Raw genomic sequence first — 18,860 nt, 5'->3', positions numbered from 1 at the left:
GGAAAGTATGTTGTCATCATTATCAAGAGATTGTTGTCATTAACAAAATTACATACAAATGCTGGATTGAATGTATGATAAAGAAATTGAAGGGATAAATATTTGGCAGAAAATATTAAAATGTTGTGGAAGTGTTGGCATAGGTGGCCAGCGCCCCTAATTACTATAATTCCAATCAAATAATGAGTTAACACAAAAAACCTCATTATCTTGAGAAACGGCTTGAAAGTTATTAGCAAGCGATGTATTTTCATTTGTTATCAATTCTTATGTCCTGTTCTGTAATTGATATTCTTTGTAATTACATTTCTAATTAACTCTCCAATTATCTACCTCTCACAGTTTTCCGTTTGCAGAAATTGAGGCCTTATTTTTATGTTCTATGCATTTAACTGGATAAAGCACAAGCTCTGTGTTACCATTACATGTTAGGAACCAAATCCAAACTGTAATTTATTACGTAACTAAAATAATATGAGAGACATTATTGTAATTAACGTTCAAAATGATTTTCTTATGGAAAACTAAAGATATTACTAGAAAATATTGTTATTCAAATACTGTATTTTATACCTTATTTGGTTGTAACATCAATTGCTTTACGTTTTGTAAATTTTACATGAAAATTTCACATTCATTCATCAATGGACCAGGCAGAAGAAACTTAAGTATCATTCAACATGAATCATTACAAGATCCATACTCTTAAAGCAAAGTTATATTGGCTGCATAAGCTTGAAGTTCTGCAGGACCAATCTTACCCTCATTCGTACAATATGCATACATACGAAAATAATGATTTTTCAGTACATGAGTATTATTACTGCATCAAAAAATATACTTACAGCTGAAACATTTAAGGGGACTGATAAACTTGCACTACTAGCACTCCTGCTCGTTCTTCTACGGGATGCCTTGTTTAATGTGCGTTGAACAGCACGTACACTCTCCCAAAGCTGTAGCCTCTGACTCTGAGTTTTAAACCTTCTGCTTGCAGCTTCCTTGTCAAAGTCAACTGACCATTGATAAGAAAGCCTCTGACCAGCTGCTGATGACAGCCTATAAAAAGAAAACAATAAAAGAAATAAAGGCTACAAATAAACTATCTTCATCAAAAGAAAATGAAAGAGAAAACTAATAGGCAAATATATGCACATGAAATGTGAAATAGCTAGATAGCTTTTAAACACATGTAAAGGTTTAACAGAAGCTGCCTAATATAATCAAGGCAGCATCAGCTGTTTTAAAAGTAGTGACTTCCTGGTTAATTTTCTATTTTACATTAACAAAATTAGTTTCATATTTATACCTCCACTTCACCCACATTCATGAAAGTTCTCCTTCATTAGAAGATCTTTGGAGCAAGTTACACTGAAAAGACATCTAACAAATCTGCAGAAAAGGACAGTTATTGGACAGTGTGATAATGTTTTTGAAACAGAATTATTTCTGAGCATTTATGTGCTGCTGTGATGAAATCATTCAAGAGAGATGATCAACAGGTCACAATGGAGCAGGCACTTCTGGTTCCACTATCTATACCCCCATTCTTGTTCCATTCATGAATGGCACATGTGAAAAATGATTACTGGTAAACTGCAGTATTAGCTCTAATTTCTCTGATTTTCTCATTTTGCGATATATAAGACTTGTGATCAAAAGTAATGGGAATTTTTTAATTTTGCTTACTTTATACATCTGATTTGGATTTTTTTTATCTTGTTGGTACACGTGTTTCTGTTACATGTTTGCATTTTCAGCTTTTTCAGATATTTAGTTTATTGTTGACAGTCAAAAAGGCTATATATGTTTTTGAGGGCCACATGAATTTTTACTTTAGAAAAAGATGGATCAAAGAATCTGCATTAAAATGGAATAAAATGAAACACCACATTTGAAATGGTGACTGTGGCTTTTAGTGAGTCTACTACAACAAGACAAGGGTTTGTGAGTGGCACAAACATTTCAAAGATGGTCAAGAAGAAGATGTTGAAGATGTCCTGGCACATCAGTTACTGATGACAATGCAGGACTATTAAATAAAATGGTTCCGTAAAATCACTGAATCACCATCAGAGAGGTTGCTGTTGATCTCAGCATATCTTTTGACCCAGGTCAAGCAATTTTTTTTGGATGGTTTGGGAATGAAACATGTAGCAGCAAAGTTTGTTCCAAAATTGTTGAATTTCAACAAAAACAACATCATACAGACATTGCTCAGGAATTGCTGAATAGGTCTACAATAATCCACAACTTCTAAAGAAGGTTATAACAGGTGACTAAACATGGGTGTACAGGTATGACATCGAAACCAATGCCCAATCGTCCCAATGGGAAATGCCTGAAGAACAAAGACCGAAAAAAATTTGACAAGTTTGATCAAATGCGAAGGTTCTTCTCTCTGTTTTCTTCAATTAAAATGGGACAGTGCACCTTGAATTCCTGACTTATGATTATATGGTCAATAAAGAATACTACCTGGCAGTTAGACACCATCTGCTTGAAGAAATCTGAAGAAAACGACCAGAATTGTGGCAAAATCTCTCGTGGACATTACATCATGATAATGCCCCTGCTCACACCTCAATGGTTGTTTGTGACTTGATTGCCCCTTTCTTGTACATATTTTGGCTCCTGATTCTTTCAAAAGAAGCTCTGGTAAGCATTGTGGGGCCACTTGAATCATCACATTAAACACCTTGATCCTATGTCTCAGAGTAGTTTTTGGATACAATGAAGCTAACATAGGCCTAAGTAAAACCAATAAGCACTTTATATAGGAAGTCTCATACCATTTGATTAGAAGACATGATATTTTTGAATAGATTTCGTTACCAGCCATGGATCTGACCTTTGAACATCGAGAGAGCACTCAAATCTGCAATTATTATGTAATATACAGCTGCAACAGCATATGCAGGTAATTTTATTCATGCTGACTTTATGGTAACTATATTCAACAGCCCATCAGCTTTAGTACAGGTTGCTATGGTGCCATATAAGGCAGTCACAGGTCGACGCAACTGCCGAAGTGTTGAATTCAGTGATGAACCTCACTTCTGTCTACATGAAAATGACTAGGAAACTCAGAAAGAACCTCCATCAAGAAGCAGTTTGTTGTCAAGATGTATGAAATTGATAGTACAGACTACTTGGCATTGCAGAAAAAGACAACCACACTATGGCACCACAACCTTTGAGTACACCTAAATATTGTGTGGCAGTGATGTGTTCAGTAGGTATGCCCAATTTCATTCCAAGTATGCTTTATACAGATGAAATACAGACTTTGGTATGATGTCTGTGGTTTGCAGGGATTGTCTAACTGAAACATTACTCCAGGCATCAATGTTGCATAACCATCCTACAGTTCATCTAATGTGCACTTTGGAAACAACAGAAAATCACTGTGACACACCACTCACTGCTTCCACATACACCTTGCACTAGCACTGTGTGAACAAAATAAGAATATGAGATGAAAATAACTATTTTGAATCAATACCTGCTGGGCTTCAAAATAAATATTTTTATTTAAAAGAAAGAGATATTAAAGCCCACGCTAGTGGAACAGTTACCGTATCTCAGCTGATGAGTTTGCATGGACCACTGGTGGGGCAGACATCCTGTATTTTGGGACCAGTGCCTGAAATAACAAAGAAATGAATATTGTAAGATATATATAAAGAAAACAGCTTTCTAGAGTTAATCCAGGGTATGGTGTGATGGATGCTGTGGGTTTTTTCCTTTTTTTCTCATCTGTTGGGGCGACTGTAGTGAAATGGGAATTGGGAAAATAGATGAGAATTGTTGGTAATTTTTCAGGATATAGTAAAACAAGAGGGGAAAAATGCTGCTCTTCAGGCTGAATGGAGTAAAACTTGTGCCTCACTTCTTTAGAGCAGGAACTGAGAAAGGGGACTTGCCACATGCGTCAGGAATTATCACATCTTTGACAACACAGATAATAAATTCTGCTTGGAACAGCATATCGAGGCATATACAACAGAAGTAGAATTTCATTACACATCCTTCATCATAGTAACTTTATGGGTAATGTCCAGCACCTGTAGCGAATTTTAATCTGTCCATAAAGCACACTGAAACTCTATTGGCATATTCAATATCCAACAAGGGAAAAATATTCAACAATGGAAATAGGGTTCTGGTGATTTTAATAAAGATTTTATTAAAAATTCTTCCAGTAAGAATTTATTGAAACTGGTAATATTAGCATTCAACATAATCATGACTGTAAATTTCCCAACTAAGACAGCTAATTTCCCAAAAAGCGCCACTGATAATATCTTTATAGAAAGGTCAATGAAAAAGTTGTATTAAAAAAAAAAGTCAATGACCTCTCAGACCATGAAACGCAGTTTTTATTATGTCAAATGCTGTTCAGGAGGGAAGTCAGTGTGTAAAAAATTGATTATTTTAGGAAACTCCTACAAGACATGAAGTGAAGTGATTTATACAGAGTCCATAACATGAATTAAAAATACAAAACATTTATTAAATTGCTTTATCTGAAAACTGTTTTCCCCCTATAGTATCAGACTCTGCCAAAAAGCTATGGATATCTTGTAAGACAAAAGGAAACTTTACCTGTCAGTGAGAAACTTAACTGACAGTGCTATAGCATGAGGCATAATTCAAAATATGAAGGCAGTAATACAAACATCAAAGCAAATGCATTATGAGACAAAGATCAAGTAACAAAATAAAGACAGTATGGGACATAGTGAAGGAGGAGACTGGTCCAACCACAGATAAGGGGGAGCAGATTGTTTTAACAGTAAATGGAAATGCCATGTGGCTAGGGCCTCCCGTCGCGTAGACCGTTCACCTGGTGCAAGTCTTTCAAGTTGATGCCACTTCGGTGACTTGCATGTCAATGGGGATGAAATGATGATGATAAGGACAACACAACACCCAGTCCCTGAGCAGAGAAAACCTCTGACCCAGCCGGGAATCAAACCCGGGCCGTTAGGCATGACATTTCGTTGCGCTGAGCACACAGCTACCTGGGGTGGTCAACAGTAAATGGTATGAACAGATGGAGCAGTGTTGCAAAATTTTTAACAGATGTTTCACAACTGTAAAGATGGGGTTGTCAGTTTTTATAGCTGCTGCTGTAGAACATCTCAGACCAGCCATTACAAATAATTTTAACTTCAGCAATATGAAAATAACCCTCACAACACTTCAAGTGATGTTCACTACAAAATATTTAAAATCAAAAAATTCTACTGGTTATGATAAAATATCAACAATGTTAACTGAAGAGTATTCTTCTGAATCAAATAGCATACTAAGTTATTTAGGGTCGTAGGGGAAGGAAGATAAAGGAAAGAAAAAGACTGGCAAGGCTTAGGGAATGGGGAGAATTATGGAAAAGTTGCCCAGAACTCCATGTCAGGGGACACTTGTAAGTATCACCTGATCCCGGGTTCTGGTTGACTTTTCCATTCCTCCTTTCCCTTAAACCATTCTGTCAAAAGAAGGAATCATTCGCTCTGAAAGCTTCCACATTTACTTGACTTTTATGTGTTTTCTTCTGCCACCAATTGGTGAGTATACTTTTTTTATTTATCTGATTATATCATAAAACTGATTAATTTTGTTGGTATACCAAGTTATTTGTGTAAACAGTTAGTTATCACTGGAACAACTCCCATTACAAACAAGAGTTTCTACCTGTGATATGTGACTTGTGACTTACTGTGTTAAAACTTTTAACATATAAGTGAATTATGACAACATCTAAAATTTTTAAATTCGCCCAATAAGTAAGCAAAACATTTATTTATCTATTGCTTATTTAGACTGATCAGATTAGGGTCTTCAGACACTCTTATGTCTGACCAGGATCAACATGCCAAAGATATTACAAAAACATTTACAATAATAATAAGTGAAATTAATATTACTCAAGTAGAAAATTATTGAATCAGGGAGTGAGGGTGCTTCAGTCAGCTCACTGTGAGTCAGCATGTAATTGCGTTTGATAGCACATGCACACCTGACCTGAAAGCACTGGTGGTACAATGTGTTTTCCTTATTCACCATTGTATTTGTTTACCGTGACATCAGCACATGTTTCTGATACCAGCAAAGTGCAATAGTATTGTGGATGAGTAATAATAATAATAATAATTATAATAATAATAATAATAATGGTAAAGAGCATTAGGTTAGTTTAGTACATTTGTTCATTGCACAAAAGTGTGTAATCAGAATAATTGCTGGAGCTCAGCCAAGATCATCCTGCAGACACTTATTTAAAAAGCTAGAGATCTTCACTGTAGCCTCACAATATATATATTCACTTATGAAATTTGTTATTAAGAATCCGAAAGAATTCAGAAGTAATAGCAGTGTACATGGCTACAACACTAGGAAAAAGGATGATCTTCCCTACTCACGGTTAAATCTAACTTTGGCTCAGAAGGGATTAAATTATGCTGCCACAAAAGTCTTTGGTCACTTACCTAATAGCATCAAAAGTCTGACAAATAGCCATATAGCATTTAAAAGGAAACTAAAAGAATTTCTTAATGGCAACTCCTTTTACTCATTAGATGAATTTTTTGATATAGTAAGTGGGTAAGTTCCCCAACCCTGACAAAAAAGTGTCATTTAATATGTTGTGCAATGTAATATCTTGTATAGACACCTTTTTTAACCTGACACATTCCACATCATTACAAAGTGTCGTATTGATGATCTATGAAACAAGTACTAATCTAATCCAATCTAATCTGAATCCATTTTAGTATTATCTGAATCAAAAGGGATAGAGAAAGAGAAGATTGAAATGACAGTGGCAGTGGCCGTCATGAAAGAACTTCACCAGCATGGGGGAGGGAAAAGTTATGAGGGAGGGAGGACTGATGAAAGTAAAATGCAGGCTAGCATATAGGAGAGATGGCTATTGTGAAAGAAGGGGGTCATTACCTGTATTTTGAAGTTTGGAAGGAATTTAATTTCTTTGATAACTTGAGGAAGATTGTTACAAAGTCAGGTTTCTGATGCATAAAATGATTTAGAGAACATTGCAGTGTTATGTGGTGTTACAGAGAGGATCCTAGTTTGTTGAGAACGAATTTTTCTGCTGTGCTGTTCAGATAGTAGTGCAAGAGTTGAAGATAAATAAGAAGGAGTGCAAGGATTGAGAAGAAGATAGGGCAAACATAGAGCATATAGTCTCTGTACTTATCTGCACATAGCCATGAGATAATTTTTTTTGGCAGACATGATGTGATTGAAATAGTGTACATTACAAATGTATTGTACACAAGAATTCATCGACAGTCTAGCCTGCATGTTAGTCTTTGGAAAATAGCATCACCAAATTCAAGTGTGAGGAGTGTTAGTGACTCTATGAGCTTCTTTCTATGCTCAAAGGGAAATACATTTTTTTATATATCAGTACTGAATGAAGTGACACTGAGACATTCTTACAGACAACAGTTGTTTGTTCAGTCAAGTCTAAGTGATGGCCCAGATTTATCCCCAAGTTTTATGCAGAAGAAGAAAAGGTTATTTCTGTGCTGTTTAGGATTAAGAGTGAAAGACAGTCTCTGAACTGCATGATAATAAGTCTTTTGTGAGTGACTAAGGCTGTTTGTGTTTTAGATGGGAAAAGTTACAAACCTAAGTTCTTCTGATACGGCAAGTGAATCAGTATTTACATGCTGGATGCCCCTTTGCACAGGTGTGTGGGACTTGTAATTACATGTAACTGAAGGTCATTAGCATATAGGTGACACATCATAGTTGACACATCATTAACAAATAATGAAAAGTACTGGGCCCAATACTGATCCTTGTGGAACCCCTGATACTACATCCCTCCACTGTAATCTTTTAGTTCCAATCGTTATACACTGTTGGCAGGATGTGGAACCATTGTACAGCACATGAATAAAAATTTTGCCTTGTGGCTTTAGCAAGCATAATGTCGAAGTCGACAGTGTCGAAAGCTTTTCCGAAATCCAAAAAGCACATAATAGTCACCTGTTGCTTGTTGATAGCTTGTTTCAGTTCATCAGCTTCTTATAAGAGCAGTCACCATGCTGCAACTTTGCCAGAAACCAGTTGGATATTCAAGTAAAAGCTTATTTGATGTTAAATAATTAGTAAGCTGTTCGTGTCCTATGTATTCTAAGGCTGGTACAATGCAAAGGGACCTGTAGATGGAGTGTTGTTTGGCAGAGTCCTACTTTTGTAAGGGTCTTATAACTTCCTGTTTCCAGACTGTAGGGAAGATGCTGGAGGTCAGAGAATGGTTTAAAATATCTGTTATTTTGTGTGGTAGTGGACTGATGAAAAAATGATCATTTCCACTGTTATATTATACCTTTGGAGAGAAGAGAACCACTTGTATGAATATCAAGAGCTCAGATGGCAACCCAGTTCTAAGCAAAGAAGGGAACGCAGAAAGGTGGAAGGAGTATATAGAGGGTTTATACAAGGGCGATGTACTTGAGGACAATATTATGGAAATGGAAGAGGATGTAGATGAAGACGAAATGGGAGATAAGATACTGCGTGAAGAGTTTGACAGAGCACTGAAAGACCTGAGTCGAAACAAGGCCCCGGGAATAGACAACATACCATTAGAACTACTGATGGCCTTGGGAGAGCCAGTCATGACAAAACTCTACCATCTGGTGAGCAAGATGTATGAGACAGGCGAAATACTCTCAGACTTCAAGAAGAATATAATAATTCCAATCCCAAAGAAAGCAGGTGTTGACAGATGTGAAAATTACCGAACTATCAGTTTAATAAGTCACAGCTGCAAAATACTAATGCGAATTCTTTACAGACGAATGGAAAAACTGGTAGAAGCGGACCTCGGGGAAGATCAGTTTGGATTCCGTAGAAATGTTGGAACACGTGAGGCAATACTAACATCATTACGACTTATCTTAGAAGAAAGATTAAGAAAAGGCAAACCTATGTTTCTAGCATTTGTAAACTTAGAGAAAGCTTTTGACAATGTTAACTGGAATACTCTCTTTCAAATTCTGAAGGTGGCAGGGGTAAAATACAGGGAGCGAAAGGCTATTTACAATTTGTACAGAAGCCAGATGGCAGTTATAAGAGTCGAGAGGCATGAAAGGGAAGCAGCGGTTGGGAAGGGAGTGAGACAGGGTTGTAGCCTGTCCCCGATGTTATTCAATCTGTATATTGAGCAAGCAGTAAAGGAAACAAAAGAAAAATTCGGATTAGGTATTAAAATTCATGGAGAAGAAGTAAAAACTTTGAGGTTCGCCGGTGACATTGTAATTCTGTCAGAGGCAGCAAAGGACTTGGAAGAGCAGTTGAACGGAATGAACAGTGTCTTGAAAGGAGGATATAAGATGAACATCAACAAAAGCAAAACAAGGATAATGGAATGTAGTCAAATTAAATCGGGTGATGCTGAGGGAATTAGATTAGGAAATGAGACACTTAAAGTAGTAAAGGAGTTTTGCTATTTAGGGAGTAAAATAACTGATGATGGTCAAAGTAGAGAGGATATAAAATGTAGACTGGCAATGGCAAGGAAAGCGTTTCTGAAGAAGAGAAATTTGTTAACATCAAGTATAGATTTAAGTGTCAGGAAGTTGTTTCTGAAAGTATTTGTATGGTGTGTAGCCATGTATGGAAGTGAAACATGGACGATAACTAGTTTGGACAAGAAGAGAATAGAAGCTTTCGAAATGTGGTGCTACAGAAGAATGCTGAAGATAAGGTGGGTAGATCACGTAACTAATGAGGAGGTATTGAATAGGATTGGGGAGAAGAGAAGTTTGTGGCACAACTTGACTAGAAGAAGGGATCGGTTGGTAGGACATGTTTTGAGGCATCAAGGGATCACAAATTTAGCAGTGGAGGGCAGTGTGGAGGGTAAAAATCGTAGAGGGAGACCAAGAGATGAATACACTAAGCAGATTCAGAAGGATGTAGGTTGCAGTAGGTACTGGGAGATGAAGAGGCTTGCACAGGATAGAGTAGCGTGGAGAGCTGCATCAAACCAGTCTCAGGACTGAAGACCACAACAACAACAACATTATTGTGTATGCAGCTGTTGAAGAAATGACTTGCTGGCTGTGTTAGGGCTTACTGGATCCAGAAAATATGTTTTGTTTGTAGCAACCACTAATACTTTAAGGGAATCTATGGTTTGCATCCCTGTGAGTTGGTGAACTGAAGATGTCAGCATGGCAAAAAATTCGTTCAATGTTTTAAAATACATAGTTCTCAATGGCAAGTAGAGTTTCAGCTGCAGATTTAGATTTGTCCGTACCTAAACGTCACAGGATGGTGAGTCTGTGAAAGTCCTCAGTTAGCAAGTGGGCATACCTGAGTTTTGCATTTCTCACAGATTGAATAACTCAGTTGTGTAGTTGCTTGTTAATGAAATGATTATCAAAGGTCCAGTGCCACTATATGTCTTGTGTGCTGCATCTCTGATGCTCAGAAGGTGTTTGAGGTGGCCTGTAAGTCATGGCACAAGTTTACTCTCACTTTTACTATTTTTAGAGGACCATGTTTATCTCATAAGTTATTGAGTCTCTTGGTGAAATTAGATAGTTCATTATTTATGTCAAAAATATTTCCTGTTGTCTGCTAATAAATACCACAGGTGTCAGCTGTAAACTCAGTCATATTCATGCACTTAAAATCTCTAAAAGTCACCACTTGCAGTTTGTTCTTTGGGCATTGCAATGAGCAGTTCATGAAAATTACATAATGAGCAGGCAAGTCTGGTGCAGAGATCTAACCTGTGTGAATTACTGTATTTGGAGATTTGGTTGTGTACGAGTGTCTGCCATATGATGAGTAGGCCCCAGTGGAATCAGTATATCATTAGCAAAATTATTGTTGATACAAAGGTTTAAGACTTGAGAGTACAAATTTAAAGCTAGAGAGCTGTACAACATTTGGTGGATTGTATATTACACAAATGAGACACTTTCTGTTGAGAGGTTTAATTTCTGTGAACATGAATTCAGGCCATTTGTCTTTGTTTTTAGATGTGAGCATGAATTTGAGGTACAAATTTGCATGTATATATATGCTTCCCTCGTCTATCATGTCTCAGAAAAATGTAGCCATCAAGATTGATTGAAATGAAAGGGATACCCAGCTTCAGCCATGTCTCTGACAGGAGTATGACATGAAAATTGAGGCCCTGAAATGTGTGCCAAAACTCAGTCAGGTATGTTGGCAAATACTGCACATTTTTATGGACAAGCTGTAGTGTAGAGCTATCATGAGTCCTTTCCATTATTAGTCAGCAGACTGGAGGATGTGCTGTACCAGTGACAGGTGGCACAGTACCACGCGGAGTGCAGTGTGGAGGGAGAAGGGGCACATGAACTTGAAAGCAGGCAAGGGGGCGCATGAACTTGAAAGCAGGCAGGCAGCAGCCAGAAAACAGAAGCCAGGGGAAGGTACAAAGTCAGGTGTGCTTGTCCACCAGTGTGCTTGACCACCAGTGCAATAAAGTTGAAGGGGCTTGAGTTTTCCAGAGATCAATAAAACATGGTGCCAAGGAGAGTAGGATATAAAAATATGAGAAAGTGGTAATAAAATGGTGATTATACTGAATATAAAAATGTAAGGGAAAACAGCAAGAACAACAGACTATACTGAAACAGGAATAAAATAATGGTGTAAAAGGAAACAGCAAGAGCAGCAGAGAAACAGTATATCTAAAATTATGCTACTAATTAATAAAATAATAACCTGACAGTAAATTAATATCTGTATGAAAACCCTGTTGGAATAGTGAAGTAATACTGAAATAACAACTATATTTGTATTGGAAGTATGAAAACTGAATGTAAAATTCATAACTAGTGCTAAAAGTAAACCTAAACAAGCAAATGTTAACATAAAATGGTTCCAAAGAAAGTACTACAAAATAAAATGTTTCTTTACAAAACAAAGACACAAATATAAATGCACAAAATAGAAACAACAGAAGTTGACACGTTCTTAGCTCCCAAAGAGCAAGTTTTGGAGTTCATTTGCATTGCAGACTGATATTTTCCCATCTTCAGTATTCACCACTATCCTACTGTCATTTGTCCATGTTTTGTAGCCCAGACCTTGAGATCATGATGCTCAAAATCTTTTATTCTTCCAGGGGTGAGATCCTGACTTCATGTTTTTCTTTTTCACACTGAAGATCTTTTCTTCTGTGATACAAACTTCATTATTATGGGTCGACATTTTGTAGATCCTAGTGTCTTGCATCCCACTCTATGACTTCTATCAATGTCACCTGCAGGCCTAGCCTCTCTCGTGCAAGATTAATCACTTACTTGTCTGTATTGTCTCTGTTGTTCTCTGGAATCCCAAACTTGCTCAGATTTGCCTCCAGAGTTTTCTGTATTTTCTGCAGTGACAGCATCAGTAATGGTCTAGACAAGCTAATATGTGTCCTGTGATTGCAGTGTAGCACTCACCCCAGTCTTGATCGGTGCAGCAATGTCGGACATGGGCCTCTAAGCCAATAGATATGCAGTCTGCAACTGGTTCTGGGTTTGGGGATAGTCACATAGTAATAAAGGTGACGTAATAAGCTATTCTGAAAAAGCTAGCACATATATAAAACATCTCTTGACACTGCAAACATTCTAACATCCAAAGACAAAGATCTCTTTTATGATGACAGCCTTTTTATGGTGTAATAAATTAATCTGTGTGATTTCTGTTTTGTTTGCCCTCAGCAATGACCCTGGAAAATGTGTAACTTATCTTTTCTGTAGCACTTACAGTTTTCAATACATTTTACTATTTTCTTCAAAATATATAGCTCCAATTTTGTATGTTCAAAACCTTTTTAAATGTACCATTTATTCCAAGAAATCTTTCCTTAAGAGTTTAAACTATTAGCATGCAGCTGGTTATAGCAAATCTGTCCACATCATCTAATTATGCAGTTTTTTAAATTCGATTCTTTGATTACAATTATGTCTAATGGTGTAACCGCATGCACCATAATACTTATTTGTTTCACTCTAAAACAGGCAATACGATAGAGTATGTTTAAGTTGAACAAAAGGTTTATGACACAGTACTGTAAATCCTACAGCAACTGAATTACATTCTCTGCCAGGATTTTGATTACCTCTCGTCGTGCCCTGAAATGAGAAATGTCCTGCCTGCTATCCTCCCAACCCCTCCTGCCGTGGTATTCCTCTGTCCACCGAACCTACACAATATATTCGTCCACCCTTACACAAGCCCTGCTCCCAGTCTTTTACCTCATGGCTCATACCCCTGTAATAGACCTAGATGCAAGACCTGTTCCATACATCCTCCCACCACCACCTACTCCAGTCCGGTCACTAACATCACCTATCCCATCAAAGGCAGGGCTACCTGGGAAACCAGTCATGTGATTTACAAGCTAAGCTGCAACCACTGTGCTGCAGTCTATGTAGGCATGACAACCAACAAGCTGTCAGTCTGCATGAATGACCACCGACAAACTGTGGCCAAAAAACAAGTGGACCACCCTGTTGCTGAACACGCTACCAAACATGATACCCCTCATCTCAATGACTGCTTCACAGCCTGTGCCATACAGATCCTTCCCACCAACACCAGCTTTTCTGAATTGCGCAGGTGGGAACTTGCCCTGCAATACATCCTATGTTCCCTCAACCCTCCTGGCCTCAACCTTCGTTAGTCACTGTCCTCACCCATCCAGCCCCCTCCCTGTTCCCATTCCAGCACTACACAGCTGTCATTTCACCACCACACCCAGTCTTTTAATTTCTTTTTATTTCTTTCCTTTCTACTACTTACCCCCTCCCCCCTCCGTACCTTCTCCCCTGCCCTCCATCTAAACCGCAACACTTCACTGTCCGCCACTCCCACCATACTATCCCGCCCCCTCCCCGCCCCAGCCTCCTCCTTACCCTCACCCAGTCGCCACTCCCTTCAAGCACTGGTGCTGCTGCTCACAGTGTGGTTTCAGTTCTCTGAGACTGCAGACGTGTGTGCAAGTTGTGTTTGCGTGAGTATGTGTGTGCATGTGTGTATGTGTGTCTACTGCTGACAAAGGCCTTAATGACCGAAAGCTATAATTGTGTGAATCTTTTTATTGTGCCTATAGCAACTCAGCATTTCCGCTATACGGCGAGTAGCAACTTTCCTTCTCTGGTATTGTTACATAATAAATAAATACAGTCAATGACATCACATAGTGAAAACCTTAAAAATTAATATCAACTGATTTTTTATCAATATATTCAGTTATAGCATAAAAAGGATTAATAATAACCAATTTAATAGCATGTTTCTGAAGCTAGTTATGTGAGCTGATCAAGCAAAAAATTGAAGTTTATTAAATATTCTTAAGCTATTGATTAGATGGGAATTCCCTGTCCTTGGCGGCCTGTGCCTAGGCAGATCTAATTTTATTTTGCATCTCGTGTTATGGTAGTGTATGTTTTCCCACATTTTGAAATCTGCTATATTGAGCTATGTATACGGAAATTAATGACTGTTAACATTTTGAGCCATAAGAACAGTGGCTGGCAGTCCTCTAATTTCCCAGCATTGCTCATTGCTCATACCACCTTCTTTTGAAGTTTTACAATTCCACACTATATGTGACTGAGAGAGTGCAAAATAAATAACTCTTAAATATTCTTCCATTACTACGTCTCTACATTAAATAAGGAACTAGAGATAATTTTGTACAGGTATGGTTGATGGGTGTTTCCCAATTTAACTTAGAGTATACATGAATTCCTAGAATTTTGACTGCTTTCATACCTCCCACTTTTGACAATCCCAGTATAATCAGGGTTGCAAAGCAATGTTTCGGATGAGAACCAATTTAATGCTGACTCCACGACATCTTGCATTATACCTTGCAGAAATAATGTGTTTTCATGCTGAGCTAGCAAAATTGTGTCATCGGCATAACAAATGATAGATGTGGGAACACAATGGGATAAATCATTGACTGCAATTATAAAAAAGAAGAGCCCAAGGACAGGACCTTGCGGAACCACTGTTTTAACATCTTGCAGCCGTGAGTGTCTGTTTCTAGTAGGTACAAACTATTTCCTATGGCTTAGGTGTGATACAATTGCTGCAATGCAGACTCTTGTACATCATAGAATTTGAGTTTGACAAGTAACATGTCATGAGAAGTACACTGATCAGCCAGAAAATTATGACTACTAAATCAATCCAGGTGATAGCAGCATCACCTGGTGAAGAATGACTACTAGTCAGACACACACACAGTGTGTATAATATTAGTGAGCTTGCTGTCTGCCTGTTGAATGGGGAAGATGCATGATCTATCTGAGTCTGACTGAGGGCAGATTGTGATGCCCCGGAGGCTTGGCATGAGCATTTTGGAAACTGCATGACATGTCAAGTGTTCAAGGAGTGCTGTAGTGAGTGTCTTCAGCACATGTTGAAACCAACGTGAAACCCCATCCAGAAGTTGTGGGCCTGGGCAGCTGCCCCTCATTACAGATGTCCAACATTCTAGGTCGGGCAGACTGGTAAAATAGGACAGGCAGTGAACAGCGGTGGAACTAACATCAGACTTTAATGCTGGGCAGAGTACATGTGTGTCTGATCACACAGTACACCAAACTCTCCTAACAGTGGGCCTCTACAGCCGATGACCCATGCATGCATGGGCCAGTGTTGACATGACAACATTGGCAACTATGACTGAAATGGGCACGTGACCATTGGTGCAGTCGCAGGCCATTGCATGGTCCGCTGAATCCTGAAACCTTCTTCATCATGCTGATGGGAGGGTGCGAATCCGTTGTGTTCCAGGGGAACAGCTCCTTGACATCTGTACTGCACAGTGAAGACAAGCCGGCAGTGGCTCCATTATGCTCAGGAAAACATTCACGTGGGCATCTGAGGATTCAGTGAAGCTTGTGCAAAACACCATGATAGCTAAGTACATCCCTTCATGATGATCATGTTTCCTGATGGCAGTGGCATTTCATAACAAGATAATGTGCCATATCACAAGGACAGGAGTGTGATGGAGTAGTTTGAGGAACACAGTGCAAAGTTCCAATTGAAGTTCTGACCCCCACCTCACCAGATTTGAAACTGATTGAGCACATCTGGGATGTGATTGAATGAGGTTTCAGAGCTCATCATCCTCTAACAGAAATTTCTGGGAATTACTTGAGTCATGTATGCAGATGTGCTTCCAACTCCGTCCAGTGACGTACCAAGGCCTCACTGCTTCCATGCCATGATGCATCACTCCTGTTATCCATGCCAAAGATGGACATACAGGGTATTAGTTAGGTGGTTGTAATGTTCTGGATGATCAGCGTACAGTTAAATCCTTACTTAAGTTACACGAAAGAATTGAAGCTATAATTTTATTCTCAAAGGCTGTTATTACTTCATTCACAACTGATAGAACAGTCTTCTTGGAAGACAAATTGACTATTAGAAAGTAGATTATGCAATGCAAAATAGTTGTTTAGTGGGTTATAAAAAAGAGACTCAAATATTTTGGAGAAAATAAGAACTACTGAAACTGGTAATTTTTGAGATCATGTTTGTCCCCTAATTGTACACTGGAATAATTTTCAATATTTTTAGTACTGTAGGAAATACTCCAACTTCTTGACACCCATTCAAGAGAAAAGCCAATGATTGACTAATTATATGCACTGTTTTTCTGATTACATAAATGGACAACCAAGAGAAGTCTATGCTCTTGGAGTCTGAGAACTTTGCCACTACTTTCTTAATATCAGTGAGTGTGACTGTCCTTCACAAGTTTTCAGCCATTACCTAACAGGCAGAAAGCCTCTTGCATCTGACAATACTAAATGCTATGATCTGCAAGGTAATTTAAAAACCGTGCTTTCACATTGAGAATAAAAAGCTAAATGTAATACTACTAGCGAAAAGTAACACAATTTTGGTAACATTACTGAAACAAAGTTAGTGACACAATTTATGGCTCCTGTTAAGTTTTAGCATAGTACATCAAAATTACAATAGGAAAGAGGAGTGTACTGTTCCATCAGGCATGCAAGTCAGTCATAGTTAACATGAGAGATGCCTTAGAAAAGAAAAAAAACTGTTGGGCGAAAGATGAAATCTTGTATGCGATAGTGAACTACCAAGAAAATTTAATTATTACCTTTTCTGGCTGGACTGTGATTTTTCCCTTAGCAGTCTGTGCAAGATGGGGTGGGTCTGCCTTTGCAGAGCGAACTGCATCTTCCATTAACTGCAGTTCCAGTATTTCTTCCAGTTTTGCTTCTTCACCCAAACTTATTATCAAATTATTTGCTATGAAGTTGCACCTTGCATCTATGTTACATAAATGACCGTGTGTTAGTTCACTATATTTTATAAATAATCTCTAGAATTACAAGTAGAAACTGCAGAAGATGAAATTCTTAACACTGCTGATATACGTGTATAAAAGTAGAAACAAATATCCTAGCTTTCAGAATGTTCATTCAACAGGGAGTAGGTTTGGGGAGATTAGGAAAGACGGCCAGATCACACAGGGCAACATACTAATAGGAACCCACCTTTCGTATAGGAGACAAAAATGAAGAGTGACTTCTCAGAAACAGTAGGAGATCAAAGACAGAGGTGAAAGAAGGACAGAATGAGAGAAAAATGGAATTAGAAGAAGAAAATGAGAAGTGAAATGAATAGGGCGATTATGAACTAAGAGGAAATTGAAAAGTAGACTGAGAGAAATCTGTAAACATAAAGATAAAAAATGAAAAGTAACAGTGTACAAATAATTGCAGAAACACTACCTAAAAAGAAAACAAATAAGGAGTTGTGAACCAACAGTGGATAATAATTAACTCATTGCCTGGCATTCATAATTTTTGTGAAAGCTTTTCACTGTTTCAACAAAATCTGTATTAACAGCCGTTGAGAAATGAGCAACTGATTCACACTATCTTAGTGTTCTCATGAATTCATATATCAGTACTGCTCACAATGAAGGAAATTTGGAATTGAAAGAAGAGTATGGTAAATAGACTGCACTGGTACTGTTTGCTTCTAGTGGAAGCTACAAATTAATAATATATTAATATGACCTTTTGATTTTGTACATCAGCCCAAATGGTTCCAGCTGATGAAATTCACAAAAAAATAAACAAAAATGAAATAAAAAAATAAACAGAAAAGTAAAAATGATCTAGTGAGCTTTTGGTAAACTAAACAGGTTTTCAAAACCAAGCTCCTAATATATGTGAAAAGGAAAGTTTCATCATCAGTACATATTACCATTTTTTTAACTGATGTAGTGACACATGGACTTTTGATGAAAAACCATCAATAATGAAGAGTTAAACCATTGAAGTGCATCTCGAAAATTCCTGGAAGAAATGGATTAGGGAACAAACACTAGTATGATACATTATTATAAATGTAATGAAAACTGACATGGGCAGGACATGTGGCCAGGTAAATGGATAGTAGATGAAACAAGGAACTTCCTCTCTAGCTCCCAAAAGAGAAGAAAAGATTGAGGAGATGACCTTATACTAGGTTGGTGGACACAAGAAAATTTGCAGCAGCAATACAAGGGCACAGCTGACAGTCTTAAGATGAAGTAACTAGTTGAGGTCTTTACCTAGCAGTGGATGTTAAATGGTTGATGACAATATTTATTTTTTCATATACAAGCCTGTAGATAGCTTGGTCCCTGGCCCCCACCCCCTTTTCATGATCCAGACCATAGTGAAGTGGGGTGGCTTGAGTGCCTCGATGATACAGATAGGTGTACCTTAGGTGCAACCACAATGGAGGGGTATTTGTGGAGAGACCAGAAAAATATGTGGTTCCTGAAGAGG

The 18,860-nt window shown here is 37.9% G+C and overlaps 1 protein-coding gene across 1 annotated transcript in view; it reads right to left on the bottom strand.

The window, feature by feature from the left end:
- LOC124802759 overlaps window positions 1–18,860 on the bottom strand; it is a 428,511-nt gene that overhangs the window by 292,050 nt on the left and 117,601 nt on the right. Inside the window, exons 9-11 of the mRNA XM_047263751.1 lie at window positions 17,174–17,346; window positions 3,579–3,646; window positions 846–1,059 (exon numbers count right to left, since the gene is read on the bottom strand). Of these exons, the coding sequence (XP_047119707.1) occupies window positions 846–1,059; window positions 3,579–3,646; window positions 17,174–17,346 (455 nt within the window). The remainder of the gene's footprint in view (window positions 1–845; window positions 1,060–3,578; window positions 3,647–17,173; window positions 17,347–18,860) is intronic.

This window comes from Schistocerca piceifrons, chromosome 6, assembly GCF_021461385.2.
Source record: "Schistocerca piceifrons isolate TAMUIC-IGC-003096 chromosome 6, iqSchPice1.1, whole genome shotgun sequence".
Taxonomy (NCBI): Eukaryota; Metazoa; Arthropoda; class Insecta; order Orthoptera; family Acrididae; genus Schistocerca; species Schistocerca piceifrons.
Note: the sequence above shows the minus strand (reverse complement) of the source record. Positions and strands in the feature narration are given on the sequence as shown.